This window comes from Aythya fuligula, chromosome 6, assembly GCF_009819795.1.
Source record: "Aythya fuligula isolate bAytFul2 chromosome 6, bAytFul2.pri, whole genome shotgun sequence".
NCBI lineage: Eukaryota > Metazoa > Chordata > Aves > Anseriformes > Anatidae > Aythya > Aythya fuligula.
The window spans coordinates 23,149,945-23,176,436 of record NC_045564.1 but is presented as its reverse complement, the minus strand read 5'-3'; the positions used below and the strand labels follow the sequence as shown (position 1 = coordinate 23,176,436).

The following is a 26,492-nucleotide window of genomic DNA, read 5'->3' as shown; positions in this document are numbered from 1 at the left end:
GAGCGCCGAGCGGCCGGGAGGGCGGGGCGGAGGCGGGAGGCGGGGTGTGATTGGGCGGCGGCGGCCGCCTCAGGGCTGTGGTGGAGGGGTTGGGACGGGGGGGGCAATGCTCGGGTCTGTCACGCAAATTCCCGAAAATTTCTGTTTTAAGCTTCTTAAGCTTCTTACTAAGTATAGCAGCGCTATATATATACCATCAACATATTCCAAAGTAACGCAGCACTTCTACCCGGAGCGCGTCACCTCATGTAAAGCACGACCTGCCACATCAGCTATTTGTATCTACCTTTATTAAAACTGCGTATGCAAGGGGGGTGGTTGGCAGCTGTAAGGTTAGAGCTGGAAAAGTGCAGGTTGCGAAGAGTTCAGGTGTGCAAAGATCCCTACTTACTTGCTTTACAGAGCTTTAAAAATTTCCCTACAGTTTGGGCAGGGTAACTAAGTAGTACGTCCCTACAGGTGAAAGTGCGGAGTTCTACAGTGGGGTTAATGGTGCAATACTGTCCCAAAGAAATTAGAGTCTCTCTTTACTACCTCGAAAATTCCAGGAGCAATGACTTTGTATGTGGTTGTACGTAATGCAGAGAATACGTAATGTCCATAATGCCGCTAAGAAACAGGTATGAATTCAGGAAGTTCTATCTAGGGAATCACAAAGTATGCCATGACAAGATAAGGCAGCAGTGAAACAATGAGTGCAAATTCAGAGTTCCACCTTGGATTTTTGTTTTCATGACTTTTAGCACCCACAGTCGGTGCATCCCCAAGAATGACTGAAAATTCTGCTGGAGGACAAGGTTATTCCCACTGACACCAAGAGTTTTCAATAAATCTTCACAGGCAGCCACTTGGTGCTTTCTGGTGAATAGCAGAAGTGAGGGTCTGTGTAGATGCATCACCTACTTCAGGCCATCGGTGAGGCAGAGCAGCTGCCTTTCCCACCAGTTCCCATCTGCCTTGCCTCGGAAGAAGTTCGGGCTGGTGTCACAGCTCTTGCCTACATCTCTGCAGAACTGAATTTCAAACGTGAGTACTGAAATAGTGCATTCTAAAATATTTGCTTGCCCTGGCCTCATTGCACTGATCATTTGAAGACTTACTTAAACACATGGATAGATTAACAAACATTTCAAAAAAACTAAGTGTAGAGAACAATCAAGAATGGCCCTGTTACTTTCTACACATAAAAGGCACCACAATATTCCAGACTGTTGAGAATATTCTATCTCCTGAAAGTAATAAGGTATTCTGGATATGCCTGAATGTCATTAAATATGACAAACATCTTTGGTGAATTGATGTTATCAACCACGCTGTCATAGAGGTTGGTAGGATCTGCTGAACTTTTTGGTGGTGGAATGATTAGTCCTCCACTCCCAACACAATATTCTCCAGTGAGGACCCGAGCCTGGTACATGTATTTTCTGCCATTCGTATCTGGTCTTGAATAAGTATCCTGAGCAGAGTAACTTGCATCAACAGCAAAGTAGGTTCCATTCCCAATGCTTGCAGCTGTTTGAAAAGACATTTTCAAACACAGTTAGTATTCTTATTCCTATAAGAATAATAAGAAATATTCCTATTTCTCCCCTATTTTTTTTTTTTTTTACTCTGTAGAAGTTATACATTGGCTACAGTTTACCAACACAGGTCTAGTAACAATCCTTTTTATCAGAATCAAACATGAAGCCCCTTAGATATCAGGTAAATATCAACAGAGCTATCAATAACCAGGTTTTCACTGCCCTTTCCTAAGGGTAGAAGAGTTCTTCTGTCTGTTTAGCCTAGTACAAGCTAACCAAATTACAATTCTTCAGAGTCTTTCCAATTTAAAGTGACTACGTAATTGTAATTACGGTTTTCTAGTTACACTTCACAGCAGGAAGTGAGAGGAATCATGTTGCTTTGTCTGATCTGGATTTCATTTTTCCTGACATTGATAGAAAGCTGTTTAAGCCAGGTAGGTCCGTCCTATCTGGGTGCTCTAATCTTTGGTAATTTGAGATGGCTACCCAGGCTGAGAGAAGAAGGAAAGCATGCCTTTCCTATTGCAGGTCATGGCTGAGATGGAGAGGTAAATGTCAATACTTGCAGGCAGAGGGAGGACATGAATCTAGGTCTCACATCCTGAGTTAATCTAAATTCCTGGCACTAAAAAGCAGGAAAACAAAACTGTGTTTCCTCTGGTTGTGTTTTGAAAAGAAATGGTGGCAGCTATTTCTGTCATTCATTGTGTGCATATCAGGCTTCATTTTCTCAAGAAAATTTCAGCGTAAAGGATCCAGACAGAGAATAGCTACTTTTTAACACTTCAGCCTGGTCTGAGTCCATCAGATCTGAGTTAAGCTGTCCAGGTCTCTCAAGATCAAGTCAGCCCTAGGTATCTCTTAGGCTGAAAGTCTAGTCTTATGGCTTTCTAACTAGTTTCTCCTAATGTCTTAAGGCAGAAAGCATTACAAACAAAAAGTAAGGACTTTGGAAGTAAGGTTGCAGAACCTTTAAGAGCAACTGGCACCTTGTAGGCCAAGTTCCACTTCCTTGGGTCCCATCCTTCATCTTTGAATGCCACCAGATTAGAAACATTACATGACTGTACTAGAGGAACTGGACAAGACAATCTTTAAACTGATGCAGACAGTCTTTCAGCTAAAGGTTTAATAGTTGCCCCGAGCAACTATTAAAGGGGACTAATTAATTCATTAATTTCAATTGATTTAATTTGCATAGAAAAGGTAGGGGAATATGATCTTCCGACTGCTTGTGCTGTCATCTTTGGAAGCAACAGAAGTATCTGCACCTCTACTTTGCTAGCTGGATTTGTCTAAGATGAAAGGAGATACCAGCAGCTAGTTGGTATCTTATCCAAGGATGCAAGACAACAGTCCCCATTCCTCTCTGCAGGTAGATAATACAAAAGATTTCTCAAAAGCTGCCTAGGGTTGATTTCAGCATGGGAAAACCTTCTCTGATACCCTGTAAACAGTGAAATTCACAAACAAGGGGTTAATTGAACAGGTTATTTCCTCTGTCCATGCAGACTGTGCTCTGGTGTTTATTTTGCTCTCCAACTTTATTTAGTTTTCATGTCATGCTGACAGCACTATAACTAGCACTGCATACAAATTTAGGAAATTAACTGCTTTGGATAATGACTCACCATTCAATCCAGCAAAACCACGATTAAATCCATTGTAGTTGATTGTGCTCAATGAGGATACAGCTGTCCCATGGAACAGCAACTTCTCATTATCTTCCTTTTTGTTCTTGGAACACAGAGATTTTTTTTTTATTTGGTAGCTCTGCCAGAGGAAGGGATTTTGTATTCTTTCAATCTGCAAAGTTCCAAAAAAAAAAAAAAAAAAAAGAGCTATATTTTTGCTAGTAGGGATCAATATTTATCATGACAGCAAAACAGTAAAAGCAAACCAAACTGAAAGTACAACAGTAATTTTCACTACACCCCCTTAGTGGCATTTGGGTTAGGGGACTGAATATATGAGCCTGGAAAGAAGAAAGGGAAGTAGCTTACAGAAGGGCTTTGAGCTTGGTAATTTTTGGCATACATTTGTTATGTATGGTAGATGTGCACTGGTATTTTTAGAATAGGATGCTTTACCTCCACGAGAGGAAACAGGGCTTTGATGTGAGATGCATCCTATACATCCTAGTCATCTGTACTGATGAAAAACACTTCAGTTTAAACCAGCACCCTAGCTTGAAAGGCTCTGTCTGGGACCGACAGAGAAGAAGTCTATTCCTCCAGCAGTAAAATAGTGAAAAACTTTATGACCAGCCTGCAAGGACAGTGCTGCAGAGAGCTAACTGGGCAGCAGGCTCTCCCATTAGGAAGAAGACCTGAAGAATGACCTCTCTGCAGCCCCAAATGTTTCCCAGATCTCCCACAGGACAGATTCCCACCCTACAGATTGACAGGCATATGTTCTGCATTTGGTGATTAAATCTTGTCAACTTCTGGCAATGACATGAACTGCAGAAGAGGAGGCAGAAATGGCTGTGCAACTCTTAGGAAATTTCATTTGATTTATATCCACACTGTACAGTGTCGAGGAGACTGACATGGAAGGTGGTTTAGGTTGCAGACACTTTACAAACAGACATTTAGAAAGCATATAGATGTTTTTAGCCCCAAAGTTCACTTTTTTTTTTTCCCCCAAAGGATTTCACCTTCTCTATGACAAGGTTGTGACAGGTTCTCTGAAACCTGGTCTGAACATCCACATATTCCTGACACGATGGCTTGAGGGTAACGAGTTTGACCCGTTCATCTTTCATATCTTCCCACTTTGAAGGGAGCTCTATTGCCTGCGCATCTGCAAAACAGGACTTGAATTATTATCAGAAATACGTAGCTTGGTTTAGTAGGTGTCTTACAAACTCGATTGCTTGCAAGGAGCTGAGAGGGCAGTACATTATGCAATACTTCATTCCAAAAATGTTTTCTCTCTTCAGTATATCATTGGTACCATTAAGATTATATTTTTCTAGTCTAATTATCCCTATACCAATACATAACTAGAACAAGTTTGAGAACCATAAAAGAATTACACTAATTCTTCACGCTCTACCTCCTTTGTCAAACTTTAGCATGAAAACTATGCTCACCAGTCACATACATGTGGATAATTTTTGTATTTAAAATAAAAGTTCTGATTTGGATCATACGTACCCCTACGAATTACGAAAGTAGAACTGCTGGCTATGGCATGCCCAGCAAAATAAATAAATAATAACTGAATAAATAAATAAATAGGGAGTAGCCTACTTCTTTGGAATACCTACATTTGTAATTATCAGAATTATCATTCAATAATCTCTATTAAAGGTTTTCCTGATCAACAAAGCTGTAAGTTACCTTCATTCTTTGGCACACGTTGAATGTTTATAGTATTTCCTTGGTCATCACTAGCCTGTAGAGTATTCAGATCCACCACATAGTTCTTCTTGATAATTTTGACAGTAAGATGTGTTTTTTTAGCTATTTTGGCATCCTCCAGCTGCATATTTGTCAGTTTATCAAAAGCAACATATTTATCATTGTTTCTTTGATACCTCCATTCTACTAGATTATAAACAAGTTCTGACTTGGACTGTTCTTCTTGAGTATCCTTTATCTTTTTGATCATTTTCTGAATTTCCACAGAAACAGCAAAGACATCCCTGCTAAGACCAGAAATTTTAATGCAAGGGGGAGAACAATTCTTCTCAAGCTGAATGGTAACATGTTTTCTTCTCTGGAGATCTGTCAAAGCCTCAACTTGTTGATCAGTAAAACTTTCGATTAGCTCATCTGAAATACAGTTTTCAAATTGCTCCTTTAAAATTAATTTTATTATCCAAGACTCAGTTGCATTCACATCTTCTTGGCTTTCTCCACAAATTTGAAATGTAACGATGTCAACTTTATTCTCCAAAACCAAGGGCTTTTTCTTCTCAACAGATGTTTTTCTGCCCCAGAAAAATGCTGCAAAGAAATATATGTTAATTATTAGTTTCATTTAAAATATCTTTAGTTTTGTGAGCCCAGGCACATGGAAAACCCACCTACTTACATTTTAACAAAGAGATCAGTGATTCTGGCGTGGATGAACTTGAATCTTCTCTTTTCTTCATGCTTTCATAAAAGTCCTTGAGCATATTTGTCTGGAAGATGACTATTTTAATTTCTTTCAAGTGCTGTACTGTTCTTTTGGTTGCAAATTCCACTATAGCATCCAACATCTCATCAGCTACCTTGGCTGGACTCTGTCCTGCCTGACCTAAACAAAAATAAAAGACACATGTCAGACAGTGAGCGATATTTAAATCAAGGCAGCACTCAGAAAACAGATCACATCCCCAGCTCACACAGATCGGTGTCACTGCTCTCCCACCATGCTTTCTGACTAAAGCCCAGTGCCTGACCTCAGCATTACATCTAAGTCTGGGAGCTCCAAGAGCTGACACCCATCGCACACTTGGGAAGACATTCTTGGACTCTCCCTCAGTTTACTCTGAAGCTTCAATGAGCACTTCAGCCCTAGTATCCCCTAGATTTCTAAGCCCCACCTTCATCTCCTTCATCACTGTCTCTGTCTGCATCTTTAAACTGGGTACCAAAGCCAAGCCATATTAAATTCAGTGGAGGATTTTGGCACAAGCCTGCAGCCTATTTCAATGTAGAAATGGGAACATAAAGCTTGAAACTTTCCCTCTCACTCCCATACACCAAACCTGAAATGCAACCTAAAGCTTACCCTGAAACATTGCTGGGATCCTTGCAAATTTCAGCCACAACATTCCTTGGAGATCCGCTGTGGCACCAGCACACAAATGATGTTGGAAGGCCAGGGGACCTGCTGTAACCATTACTGTGGAGTCCAAACACTGACCCACAGACCAAACTCCTACCCTACACTAGAACACTGAGCAAAGAACAAGTCAAAATTTCTTTTTCCAGTCAAGAGAAACTTTGGGCTGAGAAAGACACCCTACTTTCTTCAAGGCCTGCTTCCTAAACTAACCACAAGCATGAGGCCAATAAGCTAGCCTGCCTTTAGCCCTCTGGTGGAGTAGGTAGGCTGAAAGAGAGCCTGCAGGTATTCTGCACCCAACTCACTGTTTCTGTAGTCGGACAGGGAGGGTTCTGGTCTCAGAACTCCATCTCTCTTCATATACAACCACCAGCCCCAGACCTTCTGTGGGGCTGAAATCCCAAATCTCTATGGGAAGTTTGATGAAGGTAGCCAGCTGAGGCACACAGTCTCTTTGGGGGGCAGAATGTCTTTTCTGAAGCAGTATCTTTTCTTTGCGTGTTCATTTTTTTAAAAAAGCAGCAGTTTTTAAATGTGCTGGTGAAGTTTGAACTGACCACAACGAACTTTCACAAAATAACAGTTTACACAGTTGTAAAAGTCTTGTAAAAGCCTACATAACACCTCTATCAGAGGTGTTAATTTCATCCCATTTCTGAAATATCCCCTAACACAGCCCTGATCAGTTTCTCAAGAAAATACAAACCTGTTCCGATTGCTGGGAAGGCAACAGATGTGTACATCCTTAGCTCACACTCATTAAGCACTTTGGAGACCTGATTCTTCACGTTGTTATTGTGAATCAAGTGGATGATTTTACTGCACGACAGTTTGCCAGAATTTGTAGTAATAAAACCATTTTGAACCTGCCCAGCTGGATGAGAGAAGATAAAGAAGGAGACACAACATTTTCAAAGGCTATTTTCTGATAAGACAACTGTTTATGCTGATGCTAGTGTACAGTGCAGTAATAAATACTAGGAGTGGAAAAAGTAGAAAGAAATCCACTGCGTGCTTTATTATCCTGGTTTTAGTTGCTTCAAGTTTTCTCTGTAAATACTCTGTTTTCAGATTTTCTTCAGACAGTAATTCAAGTGATTGTGTGTTTTCTGTTTGACTGCAATATCCTGGGTTCTTTCTTACAAAGTAGTTTTCTATTAAGTATGACTTAACAATTCACGTTCAATTTAAATACAGCTTACTTTTATTTAAAAGCATACCAATGGAAATGTGCACAGTTCATTTATAGGTGGAACTTTTTCTTGTGTCACTTATTCCTTGAAAGCTCAAACTGTTATTCCGCAGAAGAGCTGAATGTTTAAAATACTGTCATGAAAATAATGACCAACTGATTTAAGAGTCATGGTATGGAATCTTTAAAAGACTTTTGTGTTTTTGAGAGCGATAAATTTGGTTATGAAAACCTACAAATGGCATCTTATTATGAGGATGAATGGACCCATGAACACCGAGTTACGTACCACTTCACTGGTCACAAAGGCAATGACTGACTGTAAGATGCTCTGCATGTACTGAGATCAGACTGACGAACAGGGAGAGTCTGCAGAGTCAAAAGTGGGGAAAAATATCCAAGAAACTCCATCCTGAAAGTTATCTTCTGGACTCGCAACAGGAACATTTTGTTTTTGCAAGCAGAACACAGTTTTGCGATCATTATTTCAATTAAAAGTAACTGTGTATTTATGAATATAAAACCAGATTTGCTATTAACTCTTAAAGAGCAAGTCCTGCACCTGCTTGTCAAGGGGGCTTTTTCTGTTCTTAAGTGAGGAACATGCCCAAGTAATTTAAGAGGACAAAAACTTACATTGTGTTCTTTTCCAAGCATTTATTAGCATCAGAAAACTGTATTGAACTTCTGTTTAGTTGTGAAAACAGAAATTCTCAAAGTATGTGTAAGGGCAACAGGACTTTTGACAATTCCTAGAAATGCAAACTTATCTTTGTAAGACAAAATAATTATGTTATCAGTATAGAATTATAACAACAACATTAAGTCTTTGGAGAGAATATACAAATTTAATTTAAAAACGCATTTAACATACCACACTGAGCACATTCTTCTTTCACCTGGGAACCAGCAGCATCCATAACCGCTTTGAAAACCCCTTAAATTATACCAGAAAAAAAAAAAAACATACACATTAATTAACTGAGCTAATTCTACTCAAAACTCTAGCCAAATTCTGTATTCTATGAACCCCCCCAAATTCTCACAGTTCAAGATCTACCAAAGTATAAAAGCTTGTCAGTTCCTCTGAATTCCCTCTATGACACACTGTACTGAATGCAAAGAGAACACTGCCTTCATTATTAATAAGAAATCATTAAAAATGACTCGTTTCATTGTTCTACCAGACAACAGTATGCCCTTCACCAAACCCTCCAATTGCTTTGAATTGTATCATTTGGTGTCCTTCATTCTCACAATTCACAATGTCACCAAAGAATCTTCTGCTTTTTACAAGTGGATTTACTAAAGCAGAGCTTTGGCTTATAATGAAACATATTAGAACAAGAGCATTTTTACAGAATTATATCTGATCTCAATAATCTCTTTTTTAACCATTTTTAGTTTTAACTAGAAAAATCTCCACATACCTCTTCTGTGTAGTTTGGAATTTACATGGAATATTCAGAATATGCTAAAACATTTTACTATCTATTTCCTGACAAATCACCACTTTCTATTTCACATCTGAAAAATACTTCAGAAATGTTTCATATATGGACAATTATTTCCCTTTCCCCCTCCTAAAAGCTACCACAAATTTAACCACTAAATAAATACATATTCAGTGCAATACCTGATGTGGCATCAAATGTCGGATTTGATATATTTACAATAACCTCTGTGTCCTCCTTTGTAATATCTCCACTATTTACTTGGAGCATAATGGGACCAATCTGCATTTCATAAACTCCCAATTCTTCAGTTGAAACAGACTTAATGAAACCTGCAAGGAAAAGAAGAAAATCTTAAAACATTTCAATTCTAGTTTGGGGTGTTATTCTCATTCATTTATGGAAACTTTAACTTATCCTTTTGAGGAGTTTACTGCCTACTTCTCTTTATTCCATTTCTGAAAGCAGGAAGGTGCAGTATGCTTCCCATTTAAATACTGTGATAGCAAAACCAGTTTGATTCCTGTAAGTTCATGCAATATCAATTCAGAAAGGACTGTTGGGGTTATCTGATCAGACCAGCTCTGTAAGAGACTTTCCTGCATGAACTCCTAAATGACACAGAGCATCCAACTTAAGCATTACCAGCAGTGGAGATCCTACCACACCACTTTTCTACATTATTTCATCTTTACCCTTACAGAAAGAATACCATTCCTTATTTCTAGTCTGAACTTATCCAATTCATATTTTATCTGCACACTCTTAACATTATCTCTCTGATATTCCCAGTAAGCGAGAAAAAAAAGAGTTATATATTCTTAAGAATAATTGTCTGGTGTTGATGCAGTTCACTCCTATGATTTTGCTACTGTGTCATGCTACTGTCAATTAATGAACAGAAAGGAAATTATCCATTCTGTATTATCCCTATACAGGAGAAAAAAGGTACAGAAATACATGTTATTTATGGCTTACTTAGCAATGTGATGCCAAGTTCTCATACCCTTTGAGTTGGAGTATTATTGGTTCTTCTACCAGGATATCCTCTTCCATGTAAAAAGACTGGTCTCACTAAGGGATAAGCGTGCCCTCAACAAAATAAATTCCTCTTCAATATTTTAACAATTAGAATTTAAGAATGATGGTCCACTAGGAGGAAAAAAACACTCTACTTCTGATGACATTTTGTCTGTTTCCTAGTAAGAATAAAAACACTTTGCAGTATTTACATTCTCCCCTGTGTCCCACCTTCTGTCCCTACAAAACTTACTTGGCTGTGGTGCTGCATTACTGCAGTTCTCAGTTGCCCTATGTTCTAGTTCTCTGGTAAAAGCCTAGGAAGAGAAAAAAAGGTACTAAAGATAGTATTTCAGGGTTTATATACCAAATATTTCTAAAATTAAAATTAACAGTCACGTATCTCTTGTTGCATTTTACAGTAGTAAACACTACTCTTATTATTAATTGTTAGGTATCATTAGCAATAGTGGAAGCCTCAGTGTGGACAGCGTGAAAACAGATACGGTCTTTGCATTGCCAGAACTGGCAATTGCTCCGTGAAGAGATTAGTGAGCATCTTCAGGTGTTTACAGCGCCAACAGTGAGGCAAATTTTATCTGCAGCTTGTGCTTGCTGAGAGTTTACAGTTCAGAGATGCAGAATGAGACACTGGAGTGCCATCCCCTTTTCATTGGCCCAGAGTAGTAAGAAAGTGCTAAGTTATTACCTTAAGAAAGCAATATATAACTAAAATACATTGTTAAGGTTGGACTAGAACAGTGTGTAACACAGATGGCTTTGCCCTGAGAAGACCTACCTGAATGTTATCCGTATCATCTGGGTGCAAGACAAAATGAACTTCCTGCAGTGTCTTCAGAGTGTGACTGCTACTGAACTTGAATACCTCATTAAACATTAACTTAGAAACAATCGTTTTAGGAAATCCAAATCCTCCAGTTCCAATAGCTGGGAAAGCAACTGAATTCAGTCCAAGTTCTTCAGTTTTCCTCAAGCAGTAATTGATTATGTCTTCTAGGATCTGTAAAACACAGCAAAGACCAATTTTTTTTTATTTTTTAGGAAAAAAAACAAACTTGTTTCATGTGTTATTAGATCTTTAGAGACTATGCTGGTGTAAGAAAATGTTTTTAGTCCATTAGGGCATCTTTAGGTTCACTGAAAAGGAAGTAAATGGAGTCAGTTTGCCTAAAATAACTTTTAAATACTGAAACTTCAGGATGGGGTGCCAAGTGAATCTGTTTTCTGAATCAAATATTGTAAAAATAATTAAACTGTACCTTCAGAGACTTTCCTTTTCCTCTGTCCCACCCAGGAAGTACAGCATGAAGCACAAACTTGCAAGCCAGAGCATATCCACTGGTGCAGAGCACATTCACTTGCCCAGATGTATGTCCTTGTATTTTCTTGTCAAACTCTGCATGGAGTTTTGGTCCAGCCTTTTCCAGCAAGGCTTTGCAAAGAGGCCCTACACCAAACTGCAAATCTGTGCCAACGCTGTTGACGATAACATCCGTCTGCAACAAAATCACAACAAAAATATCTATAACCAGGAGAGATCAGGTCGTCCATTGCCAGTAAATGCCAAGCCAAACGCTGAGCAGAGGTTAGGCTGTGACTCACCTCATCTCGAGCAGATGCCTGTGTCAGGGAAGGTGAAACAAACCCAACCCCTGCACTCTGCCTTATCCCCTCTCCCCAGAGCCAAGTCTTTCTGACATTTCCTTGTTGATGAACTGCGGCTGCACTGCTCCTTCTGCAGCATCTCCACAAGATGTACGTATCGTATAAAGCACATGTAACATATAAACTTTAATGCATCTTTCCTTCCTTTCACTGAAGTGGGATTGTATAGTCCTGGTCAGAAAAGCAGCATCTCACACACATAAAAAAGGTGAAAGAAGGTTGCTGTGCCTTCGTGAAGTAAAATAGACAGATCTCCAAAGTCTGTTGTTTGCTTTGCAGTTCCACTGGAGGTGTTTTATTTACAAGTTATTTAAAATTTATGTCACATTGAGATTTTTTTTTACATCTAGTATTGCTCTTCTGTTGGAACAGGCTTTTACAGACACCAAAATGACAGGGGAAGCAACCAATATTGGAAAGAAAAAAAAAGTCTAGACTTTGGCAAACAAGCTAAGCATGGACTCTTCTATGGGACTGCTTTTCTGATTTCCCTTAATATCTAGCCTAGCTAGCTACAGGTCACATAAATACTCCAAGAAAGTATTATAGTATTTCCCTTTTAGGAAAAAATCAATCATCTGTTTTACATGTTGATACTATATCTGGAGAACAAATAAAACCTGGCTAGGAACTTAACATTCTGAAATTCATGGCTGCCCTCTAGAAATGGCTTCGGAGTCTGAAACCTGTCAATTCTGCAATCTCGATTCCTCATTTGGCAGGCATGTGGTCTCTGTTTCTCTACATAGCAATTATTGTGTAAAACAATATAGCCTAATGTACTTCCTCTTCTACTAACATTTCAAGAAAATCTTCACATGAAGTTAGAGAAGTGGAAAATTAAAGACCTACCGTGGCGTCCTTAATGTTTTTCTTCTCCACTCTAATGAGCAGTCCTTCGTTTGTTGTGACCACCTGCTCATTGTCTCTAGCCTCCTGAAGAGCCTCTTTTCCCTTCTCCTTCTGGCCTTCCGGCAGTCTAGGACTTGTAGACTGTGTTGGCAGCACGAACAAGGAGGATGACTTAGTTGTAAATACTTTTTTTACAATCATACTCAGAACCTGTACCTTATCCTCTGTGATATCCACAAGATGAATCTCCTTCAAGCTGCTTTTCCCCCTGGCTTCTTCCAAGGTTTCCTTGATGGATGACACAATTGAATTTGCAGACATCTGCAGCGGGAAGCCAAGGATCCCTCCACTTACAGAAGGGAAAGCTATAGAACGATGATTATACGTTTCAGCTAGTTCTAGGCTCTTTTTGACCGCTTCTTTCAACAAATGCGTGCACTTTCCTGCTTCGTCCGTCCTCCACCTGCACACAACAGCATGAATGATGTTTTTGCAGGGGAGTTTGCCAGCACCTGTGATAACCGCACACCCAGGCTGCAATCCCTCATTCTTCCTCACCAGCTCGTCATACTCCATTTGCAGCTCTGGACCAGCCGCTTGTAGCAGCGCCTCAGCAAGGCCACTGATGTGTTTCAAGTCTTCGTTTGATGCATTCACCACAACATCAACTGGGTAATTGCACAAGTTACCTTTATACACTGCTACTTCAACTCCATCTGGCAGGGTTTGCTTGTAGTGGAGCTTTCTCTCCTCTTTATCATCATCAACTTTTTCACTCTCTTGTTGATGTTCTTTTTCTTTCAGAGTAATCAAACAGTTAAATTTCTGCTTTGCCTCTAAAATGAATGAATCTTCCCTCTCAGTAAAGAACTCTTTGGCTCCTGGTTTATCAATTGGCACATCCTTCCAGTAGAGGGATGAGAGAATTTTTTCAAATAGGGTGGCTGCTTTTGGCACTTCTCCTTTTGGTCCACTCAGGGAAATACACAGTGTCTCGCTGTGAAAGTGCACTGTCACACCTTTTTTTCCCAGTTCTTGATAAACACCAGATTTTTCCTTCTCTACAAACTGCAGTACAGCCAGTGACTTAGTTGGGATTACTTTTTCCACGTGTGTGTTTCTATCTATAAAATCATAAAGATTCTGATAGACTTTTTCTACGGTCTCAGAAAAGCCAATAATAATCACTTTATTTTCTTTTCCAGCAGGTTCATCAATGACTAGAGTTTCCTGGGAAGAATTGTACTTCTTACGCAAGAAGGCAAGAAGACGACTCCACTCCTTCTTTTTCATGACTGCATGGTCTTCCATGTCAATGCTTTTATATGCTAAGCCTGTCTTTATTTGCTTTTCTGCTTCTAAAAGATCTTTAGGAGAATCCCCATATAGCACCACAGCATCATCTTCAAGCTCATAAAAAGCATTAATATTTTTCACAGTAAATAATGTCTCTGACATTGCTTTATTATTTTCACGCTGTAGATACAAGAAGACATAGCGGTCGATGTTAATTGATGTGCATGGCATATTCAACACCCTTTCCAGTAAGTCAGCTTTGATTTTATATACTTCTGCAGGTAATCCACACAACTGAACAGTTTTTTTTGTGTCGTCATAGAAGATCTTTAAGTGCGGATATTCTTTGTGAATATTCTTTTCCAGCCCAGCATTGCGCAAAAGTGCGTATTTCCCTGGGATCACCGACACAGAAATTTCTATACTTTGTTTTTTCCTTTCACTTTCCTTCATTGCTTTTTCCATGCTTTTTCTCACTTCTTTCTCTGCACTGTCCACTGCTGCTCTGGTGCCTGCTATCACCACCATCTCATCAGAAATATCAGTTTTGATCAAAACGCTGCCTTCCACCAATTTGTGTTTCAATTCTTTCCAGTCCACTGAATTTACTTTACACTTTATAGCTGTGTAATGTGACATGATACGTGAGAATTCAGTGGTAGCATCTTGCTTCCATGTCTTAATCAACTTAACCATTAGCTTCTTCTGCTCAGACATAGATGATGATGGACACAACATAATTTCCGGGTTCATGCAATCTGTCTGGGGCCAGTTTATACAACAATGGCAAATTGCCATTTCCTGGTTTATGTCTTGTATCAGTCTATCTTGCCGTTGTAAAAATTGCCAGACATAGGGATCTAGTGGTACCACAACAGGGTCTGGCATCTTGATAACTGGTCTTTCTTCTCCATACAGAGCTGTTCCCAGGGAGTGGTAATATGGATGCACAGAAATTGGCGTCTGTTCAAGTAAATGCTGCTTTTCCAAAACAGTCTTGAGATCTAAAAGTTAAATAAAATAACTCATGGGTTCTTTGCATTAGAAGAAGCTGTTTTTATGTCTTTCTAATTTCCCAACCACTCTCTAAGTGTGGCTCCAAGTAATGTAGTAAATATGCTTATGCCTTTATTTTCCTGTATAGCTGTGCCTGGCTTTCATTTTCTAAGGAAATCCCAGAACAGAGCAGGGCAACTCAAGTTATTACTACGAAACGTACCTTACGTTCAGTCAAAAATAAAACTCATTGTCCCAGTACTTCTTTTTTTTTCCCCAGTTGGAACAGACAAAGAAAAGGAATTATAAGGTTGACAGGGAATTAAAACCACATTACCACAAGCCAATTACATATTAACTTAATGTACAAAATATTCATATACAAATACAGAATGTCAGAAGAAAAGCAATCACCTGGCATTTAGTTAATGCTAAAGGAATTTACTAAATCAGGAGTCAGCTTTCTCAGCTTAGTTAAGAGACAGAGACAGCCATTACCTTTGTGATCACAGAAAGTAATGATAGCTGCGTTCTCCTCGGGGAGGAGCTGGATGTCTGACACAGGCCCACCTCCGCTTCGTGCACTCTCGAAATAAACTGTGATATAGTCCGTGGAAATGTTATCTGGTATGTTTTCAGCCTTGATGCTGCAGGTCACTTCAAGACGCCTGGCAGTCATGTTTAATTTTTTGAATCTTTTGTTCTGCTCACATTTGTTGACGAATTCTTGAGTATCTGTAGACAGAAAAAGCAGTATTAACTGAACGTGTTTTCCTGAACCATTATCAGTCCCAGCTATCGCTTTCTGGCATGGGAATGAGCTGAGTCTACTTCTCCTGGTATGTGAAACAGAACTGCCTTTGGTGCCAAATAACTCTGTGTTGCAATAAAAAAGGGGAAATGGACAAAGTCATGTTACTTTCTGCTATCAATTACTGCTATGTCTCTGGTCTACTCTTACTCATCTCTTCCCTATACAAAGCACTTCTCACTGTTTCATTGTCCACTGGAACTGAGACAAGGACTGAAAAGTAAGACAAAAACAGTGAAACTTCCAGTTTCAGTTTATGAAATTGTCGTAGTCTTTTCTTTGTAACATTTGGAGCACAGACATTTTCATGGAGCTGTATATAAAACTTCCATCTTCCTTGAGAGACTACAGCCCACATTTGTTTTTGAAACTGTTTGAATCTCTAACAGGATAGGAATTAGGCTCTTAAATCTACTACCCATACTCATACATGGAAATAATTAACAGAATTCACAGTGACTTACCAATATTTTTTAGAAAAGTAGCTACAGCAACATTTAATTCAGGTATCATTTCCACAATGAACTCATCATCTACAGCTAAGCCGCTGATGTTCTCCAACAGCATATTTATGTATTTTGCAGTGCATCCTTGCACATTTTCAAGCACCACTGAAGACGACATCTCTGCAGACTTTTCTGCAGTAAGGTCCCTGTCTGGAAGAGAACTCTCCGTCTTCTGCAAGACTTCTACATCTTTTTTAACAGAAAGAGAAATAAGCCATATTACATATCAGTTCACACTTCCAGGAATAAATATATGTTACTTTCTCTCCTTCCCATGAAGAGATATTGTCTAACCAAACATATACTGCAGGGCACCCTGGGACATTTTGGGATCTAAAATAGCCTAGAGGTGATGTTCTCTCTAGCCCCAGTCATAACTGGAGGTCAAGGTTGCTGCTGAAAGGGATCTGAGTGAACAGATTTTAACAGGGATACACGAACACCAGAATGGATATGGAGAATACACAGAAGCTGTAAATGAAACATAACCAGACTAACCCAGGCCACGATTTTATATGGGTCAGGTAATAGCAGTTCAGCTTAGAAGAAGGTTGCATCAAATGAATGCGTACACCAGACAAGCAAACAGAGTCCTCAGCATCTGCTGACATCTAGCTGTGGAGTGCTTGTGAGCAGCCTTTGCTTTTTCCATCTGCTCCCAAAGGGAAAAAAAAAAAGTCTACGCTGCAGCTGCTCACAGGAGTACTCAGGAAAACCCTGGAGAGTCACCACAGTAGGTGGGTGATCACAGAGAAGAAAACCACACTGCACATAAAAAAGGGACCACTGTGGGGAAGAGGGGACACTGCTAGTACGGGCAAATTCCACCAACCGTAGCAGGGGTACCCAGTCATCGTGGTGGTAACTGAAATACCAACGGAGACACTGCACCATCTGAGGGGCTGCAGGCAGCCTCCTTAGTGGAGCAAAAAGATCCACGAGTAAATGAGTCCACTGACACAAGCACTGCTGCGTGCCCCCAGGATGGACGCAAGTCTAAAATCTAATGCAATAATTTGCCACAGCCCCTCAAGCATTGGTGAGGGCTGTAAGAGACCCTGCAGGTTCTGCATCGCCCTCTTGGCCCAGGTGCAGATGTAACAAGCCCCAACACAGCTCAGTGAGTGTGCATGCACTACAGGCAGCTCTGTGTGACTGGATGCAAAGCCTCCCGGTGAGCACCATGCCCCGCTGTCAGCACAGCACAACAGCACTGAAGGACCTGTGGGCACAGCATTTAGCAGGGACGTACAGCTGCTCATCACAGCACACCCAAACATCCTTTTCCTGCAGGTCCTCCGAAGTATTCCCCGCCCCAGCCTGCACAGTCAAAGGATCACCAGCCATCACCCGACACACAGAAATTAAAAAAAAAAAAGCATCAGCTGGTGCAGCCACAACAAAATTTTGCAGAGAAGAAATGACAGGGGGGGGCAGATTCACCTCAGCAGCTCTTTCTGGGGCTGCTTGATGTTACGGGGCGTGCACCCCACCGTTCTGTTTGCCAGGGCTATCCGCAACAGCAAACAGGAACTGAGGGAGAAAAGGTGCCCCACGAGCCTACAGGGGGCAGAGGGGCTCTTCAGGTTGCTGACACACTCCCGATTCCAGCAGTCGGTCCTAAAGAACCGAAGATGGCTCAGCAGGACCCACCAGAAGATGCTTCCACCCAGCAAGAACCCCTGGGGCCACCACCCATGCAAATGGAGGCAGCTTTCCTCTCACCGTCCCGACAAACAAAAGCTGCTTTGCTTATGCTCAAAAGCATCCAAAAAACATCCTAAACCCCGGGACAGTGCCTGACAGATGGCTCCAGGGGCTGACCAGAGCCCCACACCACCACTGCCACAGGCCCCCCCAGGCCCCCAGCGCCCCCACCCCTCAGAGCAACCCCTACAGCTTCTCCCTTGCCTCACCCAGCACAAGTCCCGGCCCTGCAGAGTCTTCTGCCCCTACACCCGCTGTGGGGGCAGACATCTTCGCCCTGCGGTCCCCTCGGGGGTCCTTGGTGCTGGCAGTGGGAGCAGGCCGCAGGCAAGAGGGAGAAATCCAGGGTGATGGGGCTGGAGCTGGCGGACGCGCCAAGAGGCTGCGCCCTGCTGGCTGGGCGGTTTTATTCATGACCCTGACGTACAGCAACAAGTGATATCACAGCCATAACATTTACAGAAGATAGTCTCCTTCAAAGGCTTACCAGCATAACCCTGACAAGAGGAAAACAAAAGGCACAGCTGCAGAAGCCACAGCTCTGTGCACGTTACTGTGATTTGGTCACTGACAGGAATCAACCATGCCACCGGGCCCGGTGTGAGGAAGTGCGAAAAAAGTCGAAAACGAAAACTAGGCTGATGCAACCAAAGAATTAAATGCAGCATCTGGAGTGTTTTTGTAACACTCATACCGACTTTAAAGGTCCTTTATGTTATATAACTTTAAAAAAAAAATAGCAGATGTCAACTTTGACATTGAAAAGAGAAGAAACATACAAAGCAGCTTTGAACAGGAAGCAAAATGTACAAGCATAAGCTCTGAAAAACTTTCTGATGAACTCGTCTTTCTTGGTGGCCAAGCATTTACTTTTCACCAGTGCAGGTGTATTTTGATGTGCAGTACTGTTTTCTAGAAGCACGACTGCTTCTAGAGCAATAAAACTTGCTAGGATATTGCTGAAAGAGGATCTAGCCAAGCTCACTGAGGTACTGGTGAGATGCTCCATTTTACAAAGCCTCCTAACTGCAGAGAGTGCAAAGACATCAGGTCTGGGATTAAGACCTTCCATATAGGTGCTTATATGTATGTCTCATTTTAGAGAAGTTATGCAGGATATGAGGACTAAATCCCTCTCTAAAGATGCTCCTCTGGTGAAAATGGCTAAGCCTGGCAAGGTGAACTCCATCCTTGGTGAACATGCCTGGCTAGTTATGCTTGCTTGTATCACATGAGCCAGGTTGCCAAACTCAGAAATAAATATCAGCACAATTCCTGCCCCAGTTCTGGCTGAGATAGAGTTAATTTTCTTCCCAGTAGCTGGTATGGTGTTGTATTTTGGATTTAGGATGAGAATAATGTTGATAACACATCGATGTTTTAGTTGTTACTGTGCAGTGCTTACACTGAGTCAAGGGCTTTTTTGCTTCTCAGCGAGGAGGCTCGGGGCGTGTGAGAAGCTGGGGCGGACACAGCCAGGAGAGCTGACCAAAATGCACCAAAGGGACATTCCATACTACATGATGTTGTGCTCAGCAATAAAACTAAGGGAGTTGGGCAGGGGGGCTAGCATTGCTCAAGGACTGGCTGGGCATTGGTCAGCTGGTGGTGAACGATAATATTGTTTAACACTTGCTTTTTTCTTTCTATTCCTCTTTTCTTTGTTCCCTTTCTTATTAAACTGTATCTCAACCCAGAAGTCCTCACTTTTACGTTTCTGATTCTCCTCCCCATGCCACTGGGGAGGAGTGACTTGAGTGCTGTGTGGTGCTCAGCTGCCTGCGAGGTTAAACCACAACACACAGGGCCTGGGCCAGGTTGCCAAACTCAGAGAGAACATTTCAGCACAACTCCCCACAGAACGGGAGATCTTTGTAAAGAAAAGCATTGTTTTTGTTTTACAAAGAATCATCACACAAAGTGATGGATAACATTTTACCTTTTCTTTGAAGGTTGCTCATGGCATCTGGAGTCTAAAATAAAATTAAAGCAAATTATGAATGACTGATTTGGCACTCACATCATTGTTTCAAAACTCTAGTTAGGATAACAATTTGTATTCACCTGTTTGTGAACTATTTTTTCTTCAAATGCTTCCTCTTTGGTAGCTACTGCTGTTTCAAGCTCCGTGACAATCAACTTCAATTTTCCTTGTGTTCCCAAATCCAGCTCATGAGTCTGTCTCTCAAGAACACGTTGCTTCACTGAGGAAAATCAAATAAAACAGTAACAATGTGAATAAAAATACAATTTTACACTTTAAATAATGTGGCACACTGCTGCATGTTTATGTTTTATATTTCATATTTCTAAAATATATCTGTAATCATATGTTAACTTCTATTAATAGTTTTTTTTTATTCCAACTACAATTCAGGGAATATTACTGTGCATCAAATTTAATAAACGTGTATCTATGGATCTATATAGAAGATTCATAGAACCACAGAATCATTGCAGTTGGAAAAGACCCTCAAGATCATCAAGTCCAACCATCACCTAGTGCTACCAAGTCTATCACTAAACTGTGGTCCAAAGCACCACGTGTCTCTTAAATACCTCTGGGAATGGTGATTCCACCACTTCCCAGCTTGTGCCAATGCCTAACCACTCTGTGACGAAATTCTTCCTGACATCCAACCTAAACTTTGCCTGAGGCAACTTGAGGCCATTTCCCGGCATCCTGTCGCTTGTCACCTGAAAAGAGTCTGAAACCCACTTTGCTACAACCTCCTTTCCAGTAGTTATGGAGAGCAATGTGGTCTCCCCTCAGCCTCCTTTTCTCCAGAAACAACAACCCCCTGCCACTCCACATACATCATTTGCCAGTCCCTTCACCAGCTTCCTTGCTCTTCTCTGATTGTGTTTCAGCAACTTCATATCTTTCTTGTAGCAAGGGGCCCAAAACTAACGCAGTACTCAAGGTGCAGTCCCACCAGGGCCGAGTACAGAGGGACTATCCCTTCCCAGGTCCTGCTGGCCATGCTGTTTCTGATGCAGGCCCGCATGGCATCGGCCTTGTAGGCCACCTGGCACACGGCTGGCCCACGTCCTGCCTGCGGCCGAGCAGCTCCCCCAGGTCCTTTTCTGCTGGGCAGCTTCCCAGCCACTCTTTCCTGAACCTGTGTCGCTGCATGGGGTGATGAGCCCCAAGTGCAGCACCCGGCCCCCAGCCTTGTTGAAGGCCGTGCAGCTGGACGTGGCCCATCAGTCCAGCCTATGCAGGTGCCTCTGCAGAGCCTCCCTCCCCTCAAGCAGGTCAACGCTCCTGCCCAGCTTGGTGTCATCTGCAACCTTACCGAGGGGGCACTAGATCCCTTCATACAGATTATTGATAAAAACGTTACGCAAAAACAGCCCCAATACCAAGCCCTACGGAACACCACCAACGGATTTCACTCCATCCACAACAACTCTTTGGGCCTGGCCATCCAGCCACTTTTTTACCAGCAAACACTACATCCATCCAAGCCATGAGTGGCTGGTTTCTCCAGGAGAAGGCTGTGGGAGACCATACCAAATGCTAAGTCCAAGACCATGACACCCCCAGCCTTTCTGTCATCCACTAAGCGGGTCACCTTATCATAGCAGGAGACCAGGGTGGTCAGGCAGGACCTGCCTTTTGTAAAGCTGTGCTGACTGTGTCTGATCGCCTGGTTGTCCTGTATGTGCCATGTGATAGCATTCAAGGTGATCTGATCCACGACTTTCCCTGGCATCAAGGTCCAACTGACAGACCTGTAATTCCTTGGATTTATTAATTTGCAGGCTACTAAGCATTAACCAAGAAACCACCTAGAGGATAGTACTAAGCACTGAATTTAGACGTACGGATTTATGTAAATCCATATATTGTATAGTCTATATTACATGTTATAGGGTCCATATTATGCATTATACAATATATATCTCTGTAGTACATATGAGATGGTGAATCATGGAGTGGCTCAGGTGGGCAGGGACCTTAAAGCCCCCTTAGACCCCAGCAGCCCAGGCTGCCCAAACATCATTCTGCCAGGCCTCAGGCACCCCCAGGGACGGGGCACTCCCAGCCTCTCTGGGCAGTGCCCCACAACTTACAGTACAACCTACAGCACAACTCAGAGCATGCACGTACCTAAAAACCCTGCAGAAAGCCACCGCTCCTGAGCTACCCCTCACCTCCCGGTCCCCTCGCTCGCCCCCGGGCCCCCTCAGAGCAAACCCTCACCGTCGGGGTGAGCGAAGCAGACGAGGAGGTGGCCGGGCCCCCCGTGCAGCTCGCACTCGCCGCCGCCCGAGCGCTTGTGGCTCTGGAAGTAGAGGAGCAGCTTCTTGCGCAGGGCAGCTGGCGGCTCGCCCGCGCCCCAGTCACCACGCACCAGCAGTGGGAAGGTGGCCGCCGGCAGCCCCGCCATGGCCACCCCACGGCCCCGGCCCCGGCCCCCTGCCTTTCCTGCCTTTCGCTTTCGTTTCTCCCCAGGGCGGGCCCCAAACATTTCCCGGCACGCAGCGGAGCCGCCGCTGTTGTCCATCCGGGCGAGGCCTGAGGTGGGCAGCGGCTGGGCAGGGACCACCATGGAGCTCAGCCCCTCAGCGACCCTGCGCCTTCACCCACAGCGCGCCTCAGGCATGGTCAGAATCACAAAACTTGGGTTTCTCCACCATAAACAAGTTGCTCCAGGGCTGCTAACCCTGGCACCTGTCACGCTGCTGAGACAGCGACCGCCTGCATTTCTAAGAGATCTTCCTTTAAGTCTCTTGGCTTTGAAAGGGAAACTTCAGGCATTTGGGTCCCTGGCACTTTGCCCTTGGTGACTGCTCAAGGGGAGCTCCTGAGCCTGCACCTGTACAACCCCCCACAGCCTCCCCCTGAGAAAGGGGCATGCTGCTCCTCGCTGCTACGCTTGCAAGGCTTTTCCTTCACCCGGACTTGTTTTTCTTCACTAATGCCATAACCTCCCTCGCATCGCTACAGCTGGAGTTATCTTCTTCAAGGTCCCACACTTGGGCCTTGAAAAGGAGTGTTTTCCAGTTAAGAGCTGCTGAGTCACTGCACATCCAGTAATGGGCAAAGTTTTTCCAGTCTTCTGAAGTGCAGGAAGTGTCCCCACTTCTGCAAGTATAAAAAGTGCAAGTTTGAAAGACTGAAGAAAAATTGCAACGTGAAAAGAGTTTATATCATGGCCAAGACAGGCTGCAAGTGCTGGTGTTGTAAGCCGCACTCACTTGAGGGTTTTTTTCAGCACTGTTTAGTTAACTGCATTACTCTCTTTAACCAGAGATAAATACATATCCTTTCAACCTGCAAAACAGTATTAATTCTTAATAAAATCTTAATAAGCCCTTAATAACACTGGAGGAAAGCTAGTCACTTTCAGAACCCCAGGTGAAGCTTCATTTTTGAATGACTGCTGGGGGCATATGAAAAATATATTAGCAAAAACTTTCAGCTAGTAGCAACCTATTAAAAAGAAGTAATTGATAATTGTCTCCTAATCATCCAAACGAATAACAAGACAAACCTGATAAATTCAGCAGAGCCAAGAACTGCTAAAAAGTTGGAGGTGCTGCAGCACTCTGCTTTCTCAGTTGACCTCATGACACCTGATGCTGTTCAAAGTATTTATTTTATTGTCAATATGCTACAGAAATTATATTGCTCTGATTCTCCCCCCACTCCCAATGAAACTCTGAACTTTGGCTTGGTTAACGATTACCTCTTTGAAATAAACTATTTCCTCATGCCTTGTCAAATAGTCCTTAGCCCAACTAACCAAACACACAAACAAACCTCCCCCCCCTTTTCCAACACACGCACCCCTTGCCTTTCTTTGCCCTGTTCTTTTCTCCTTAAGATCACAGGAAGGGCACTACAGATAGCATACAAGAGCAGGGACACCTTCCTTACACTTATTTTCATGGCTCTCTTAGGCTATACCTTATTAATTTGGGTATTAACTAATTGCAGAAGGTTGGGTGGGGTTTACAAATCCTCTTACTGACGTGCCCGGAAGGGCTATCGTATTAAAATTAAGCAACACCATATTAGAGAATTCATTCCCCGGGTAGCTGCCTGTAAGTGAACTTTTGAAAACCAATGCTAAATATCTCGAGAGATTGTTTTAGATAAACACAAGCCATTAACTACAATTAGTTCATTTATTGAAACCCACAGTAAATGACAGTCAGCATTATAATTTATGATAGCTTCTCATACTCATCAGAAATGCAACACCATGCAGTCAGTGGTTGAGAGAATGTCTTTCAATCCCCCAACAGCACTACCCACTCTTTATTGCAACTAGGATGGCCGGGATGCTGCATGGAAAGGCCAAGATATTATAAAGGGGGTGGACAGGTGTAGGATTTCTACTGAAAACTACAGTTAGGTTACATGTCAAATTGAACTCCTGTTAGATAGGTTCAACTGCTCCAAGTGGAAAAAAGTAGTCTATGGCAGTGCTATCAAAAATTGCCAAAGGTTGCTTAAATATAAACAAGCTTTAAAAAATGAATTTGATAAAACTATTTGTTTTCACTGATATATATATATATATGTATACACACACATATATACATATATACATATATGTATATATACATATATGTATACATATATATATATACACATGTATATATGTATACACACACATACATATATACATATATATATACATATATATGTGTGTGTATATATATATATATGTATTAATGTGCAGGACAGATTTATAAAATGAAGAGACATGCAAACTTGGCTGCAGTCAAAATGCTCATCTAGTGAAAGTGATAAGGTATTCTGGGTAAGCTTGAATATCATTAAATATGATAAACATGGATGGATTGTTTACGTTATCAGTTGAGCTATCAAACAGATCCATGGAGTTGCTAGCACTTTTTGCTGCTGGAGTAATTGATCCTCTTGTCTCTTGAGAACATTCTCCAACAAGTACTTGAGCCATGTGCATGTATTTCTTTCCATCCACATCTGGTTTATAATAGATGTTGTGGGCAGAATAGCTGGCATTAACAGCAAAGTCATTCCATTTCCAAAGTTTGCAGCTATAGTCAGAAAAAAAAAAAAAAAAAAGTGTATTTCATTAATAACAATCACTTATCTACCAAGAGATTCACATGCTCTAATGATGGCAATAGGGAGATTTAACAAAATAGAACATTTTGCATACAAGGCAAGACTACACAAAGAACATGAGTTACTAGCCCTATTCAAGGAAATGAGCAGTTTTGAAATTCACATTATTATGCATTTCAACATAGCTCCGATTAAATCCAGAGTTGTTAATTAAGGTTAATGACTTGTCCCATGACACAAAAGCTTCTCATTATCTCCACTGACATTTTTCTCAGCCATTTGATGCTTTTTTATTTGTTAGGTCTTCCACAAAAATGGGTTCTGTACCCTTTCAATCTGCAGTTTGAAATTAAGACTTTTTTTTTAGCTTGTTGTCATAAAAAGCATCCGTGTATCAACAATTCAATGTTCCAAGATTCTACTCCTAGCTACAACACATGTAGGCTACCTTATAAAATAAGTTAGGCACATCACTCCAGACTTCAGCACAACAGACAGCATTACCCAACCCAAAATGCAACAGGGAAATAATGTGGGATAGTTTTGTGTATGACCCAGAAACCTGAAAAACACCCACCTGCCAAGCACATATGGGTTAAGGCAGCAGATGCTCTGCTCTACTGTAGCAAAAGTGATCTAATGAAACTTTAGAAGCAATTGCTTAAGACTTGCTCCAGATACCTTAACTTGATGCAGCATCAAATTGATGCTGATTAAAATTGGTAAAACAGATGGCATTACTGCCACTGATCTCTTATTCTTTGGGGAAACGTCCTGAATAACCTCTCATGTAACTTGACTGCTGAGTAGTTGATGCCTATGCAAAAGTGACACTTACATGCAGAGGTATGTAGCCTTGTCACTTCAGGAGTAGCTAATGCTTGAAGCGAATAGCTTGACTGCAAAAAAATTACTGGATACCAACATAATGTCAAAACTGGCTTCACATAATCAAGCCAGCTCAAATCAGGGGTACCCTCTCAAGGATTAACACACTGGCAAGCAGTCTGGCACATGCTTCTACACTACCAGAAGCAAACAGTCAGTAGTGCTCAAACAGAAAGTTTTCTAGGAAGAGTATTTATGTAGACCTAAGCAATAGCAGCCTTCATTAGCAAATTGCTTTTCCCTTGTTTCTGGATAGGGAATCCCTGCTGCTTGCTGAGTTTTGACACTGGAATAAGCAAAAGAGAAAAATGCATAGTAGCTACCTGAACAGAGACCATACATGCAGGCACTTCCATTAAAATCACCTTACTTGGCATGTTTTCAGCATCCTAAGTCTTGGTGTCAGAAGCAAGCAGCTTCTTCTTGAGAGTGGAGATATTTTGCAACAAGTTTGAAGGTCATAAGCATCACATTAAATACCTGTGCAGGTATTGAAAGTTTTGTGCATCCTCTTCAGACAATTAATTATAAACATATTATAAGTTAATTAGGAAAGCAGATAAAACTGCGTCTGCTTCTTTTCTCATAGTCTTGTCCCACAGGTCCTAACAGGATTTATTTTTCCACTATTTACTAGTCGTTATTCATGAGTTGTTATCAAAGTGTTTATGCTTAGAAACAATAACATACTTTTACCTTTT

General features: G+C 41.6%; 1 protein-coding gene across 1 annotated transcript; it reads right to left on the bottom strand.

The window, feature by feature from the left end:
• Nucleotides 1-292: 292 nt before the first annotated feature.
• Nucleotides 293-22,228, bottom strand: LOC116490652 (protein mono-ADP-ribosyltransferase PARP14-like). Its single transcript, XM_032190038.1, has 17 exons — nucleotides 22,042-22,228; nucleotides 19,896-20,035; nucleotides 19,771-19,804; nucleotides 16,083-16,313; nucleotides 15,306-15,542; nucleotides 12,516-14,815; nucleotides 11,258-11,494; nucleotides 10,777-10,998; nucleotides 10,231-10,294; nucleotides 9,140-9,289; nucleotides 8,378-8,440; nucleotides 7,018-7,185; nucleotides 5,571-5,777; nucleotides 4,874-5,482; nucleotides 4,186-4,331; nucleotides 3,158-3,332; nucleotides 293-1,512 (listed from the first exon to the last, which is right to left on the bottom strand). The coding sequence occupies exons 1-17, from the start codon at nucleotides 22,226-22,228 to the stop codon at nucleotides 1,223-1,225; spliced, it is 5,460 nt and encodes a 1,819-aa protein (XP_032045929.1). The 3' UTR covers nucleotides 293-1,222.
• Between the last annotated feature and the right edge of the window lie 4,264 nt (nucleotides 22,229-26,492).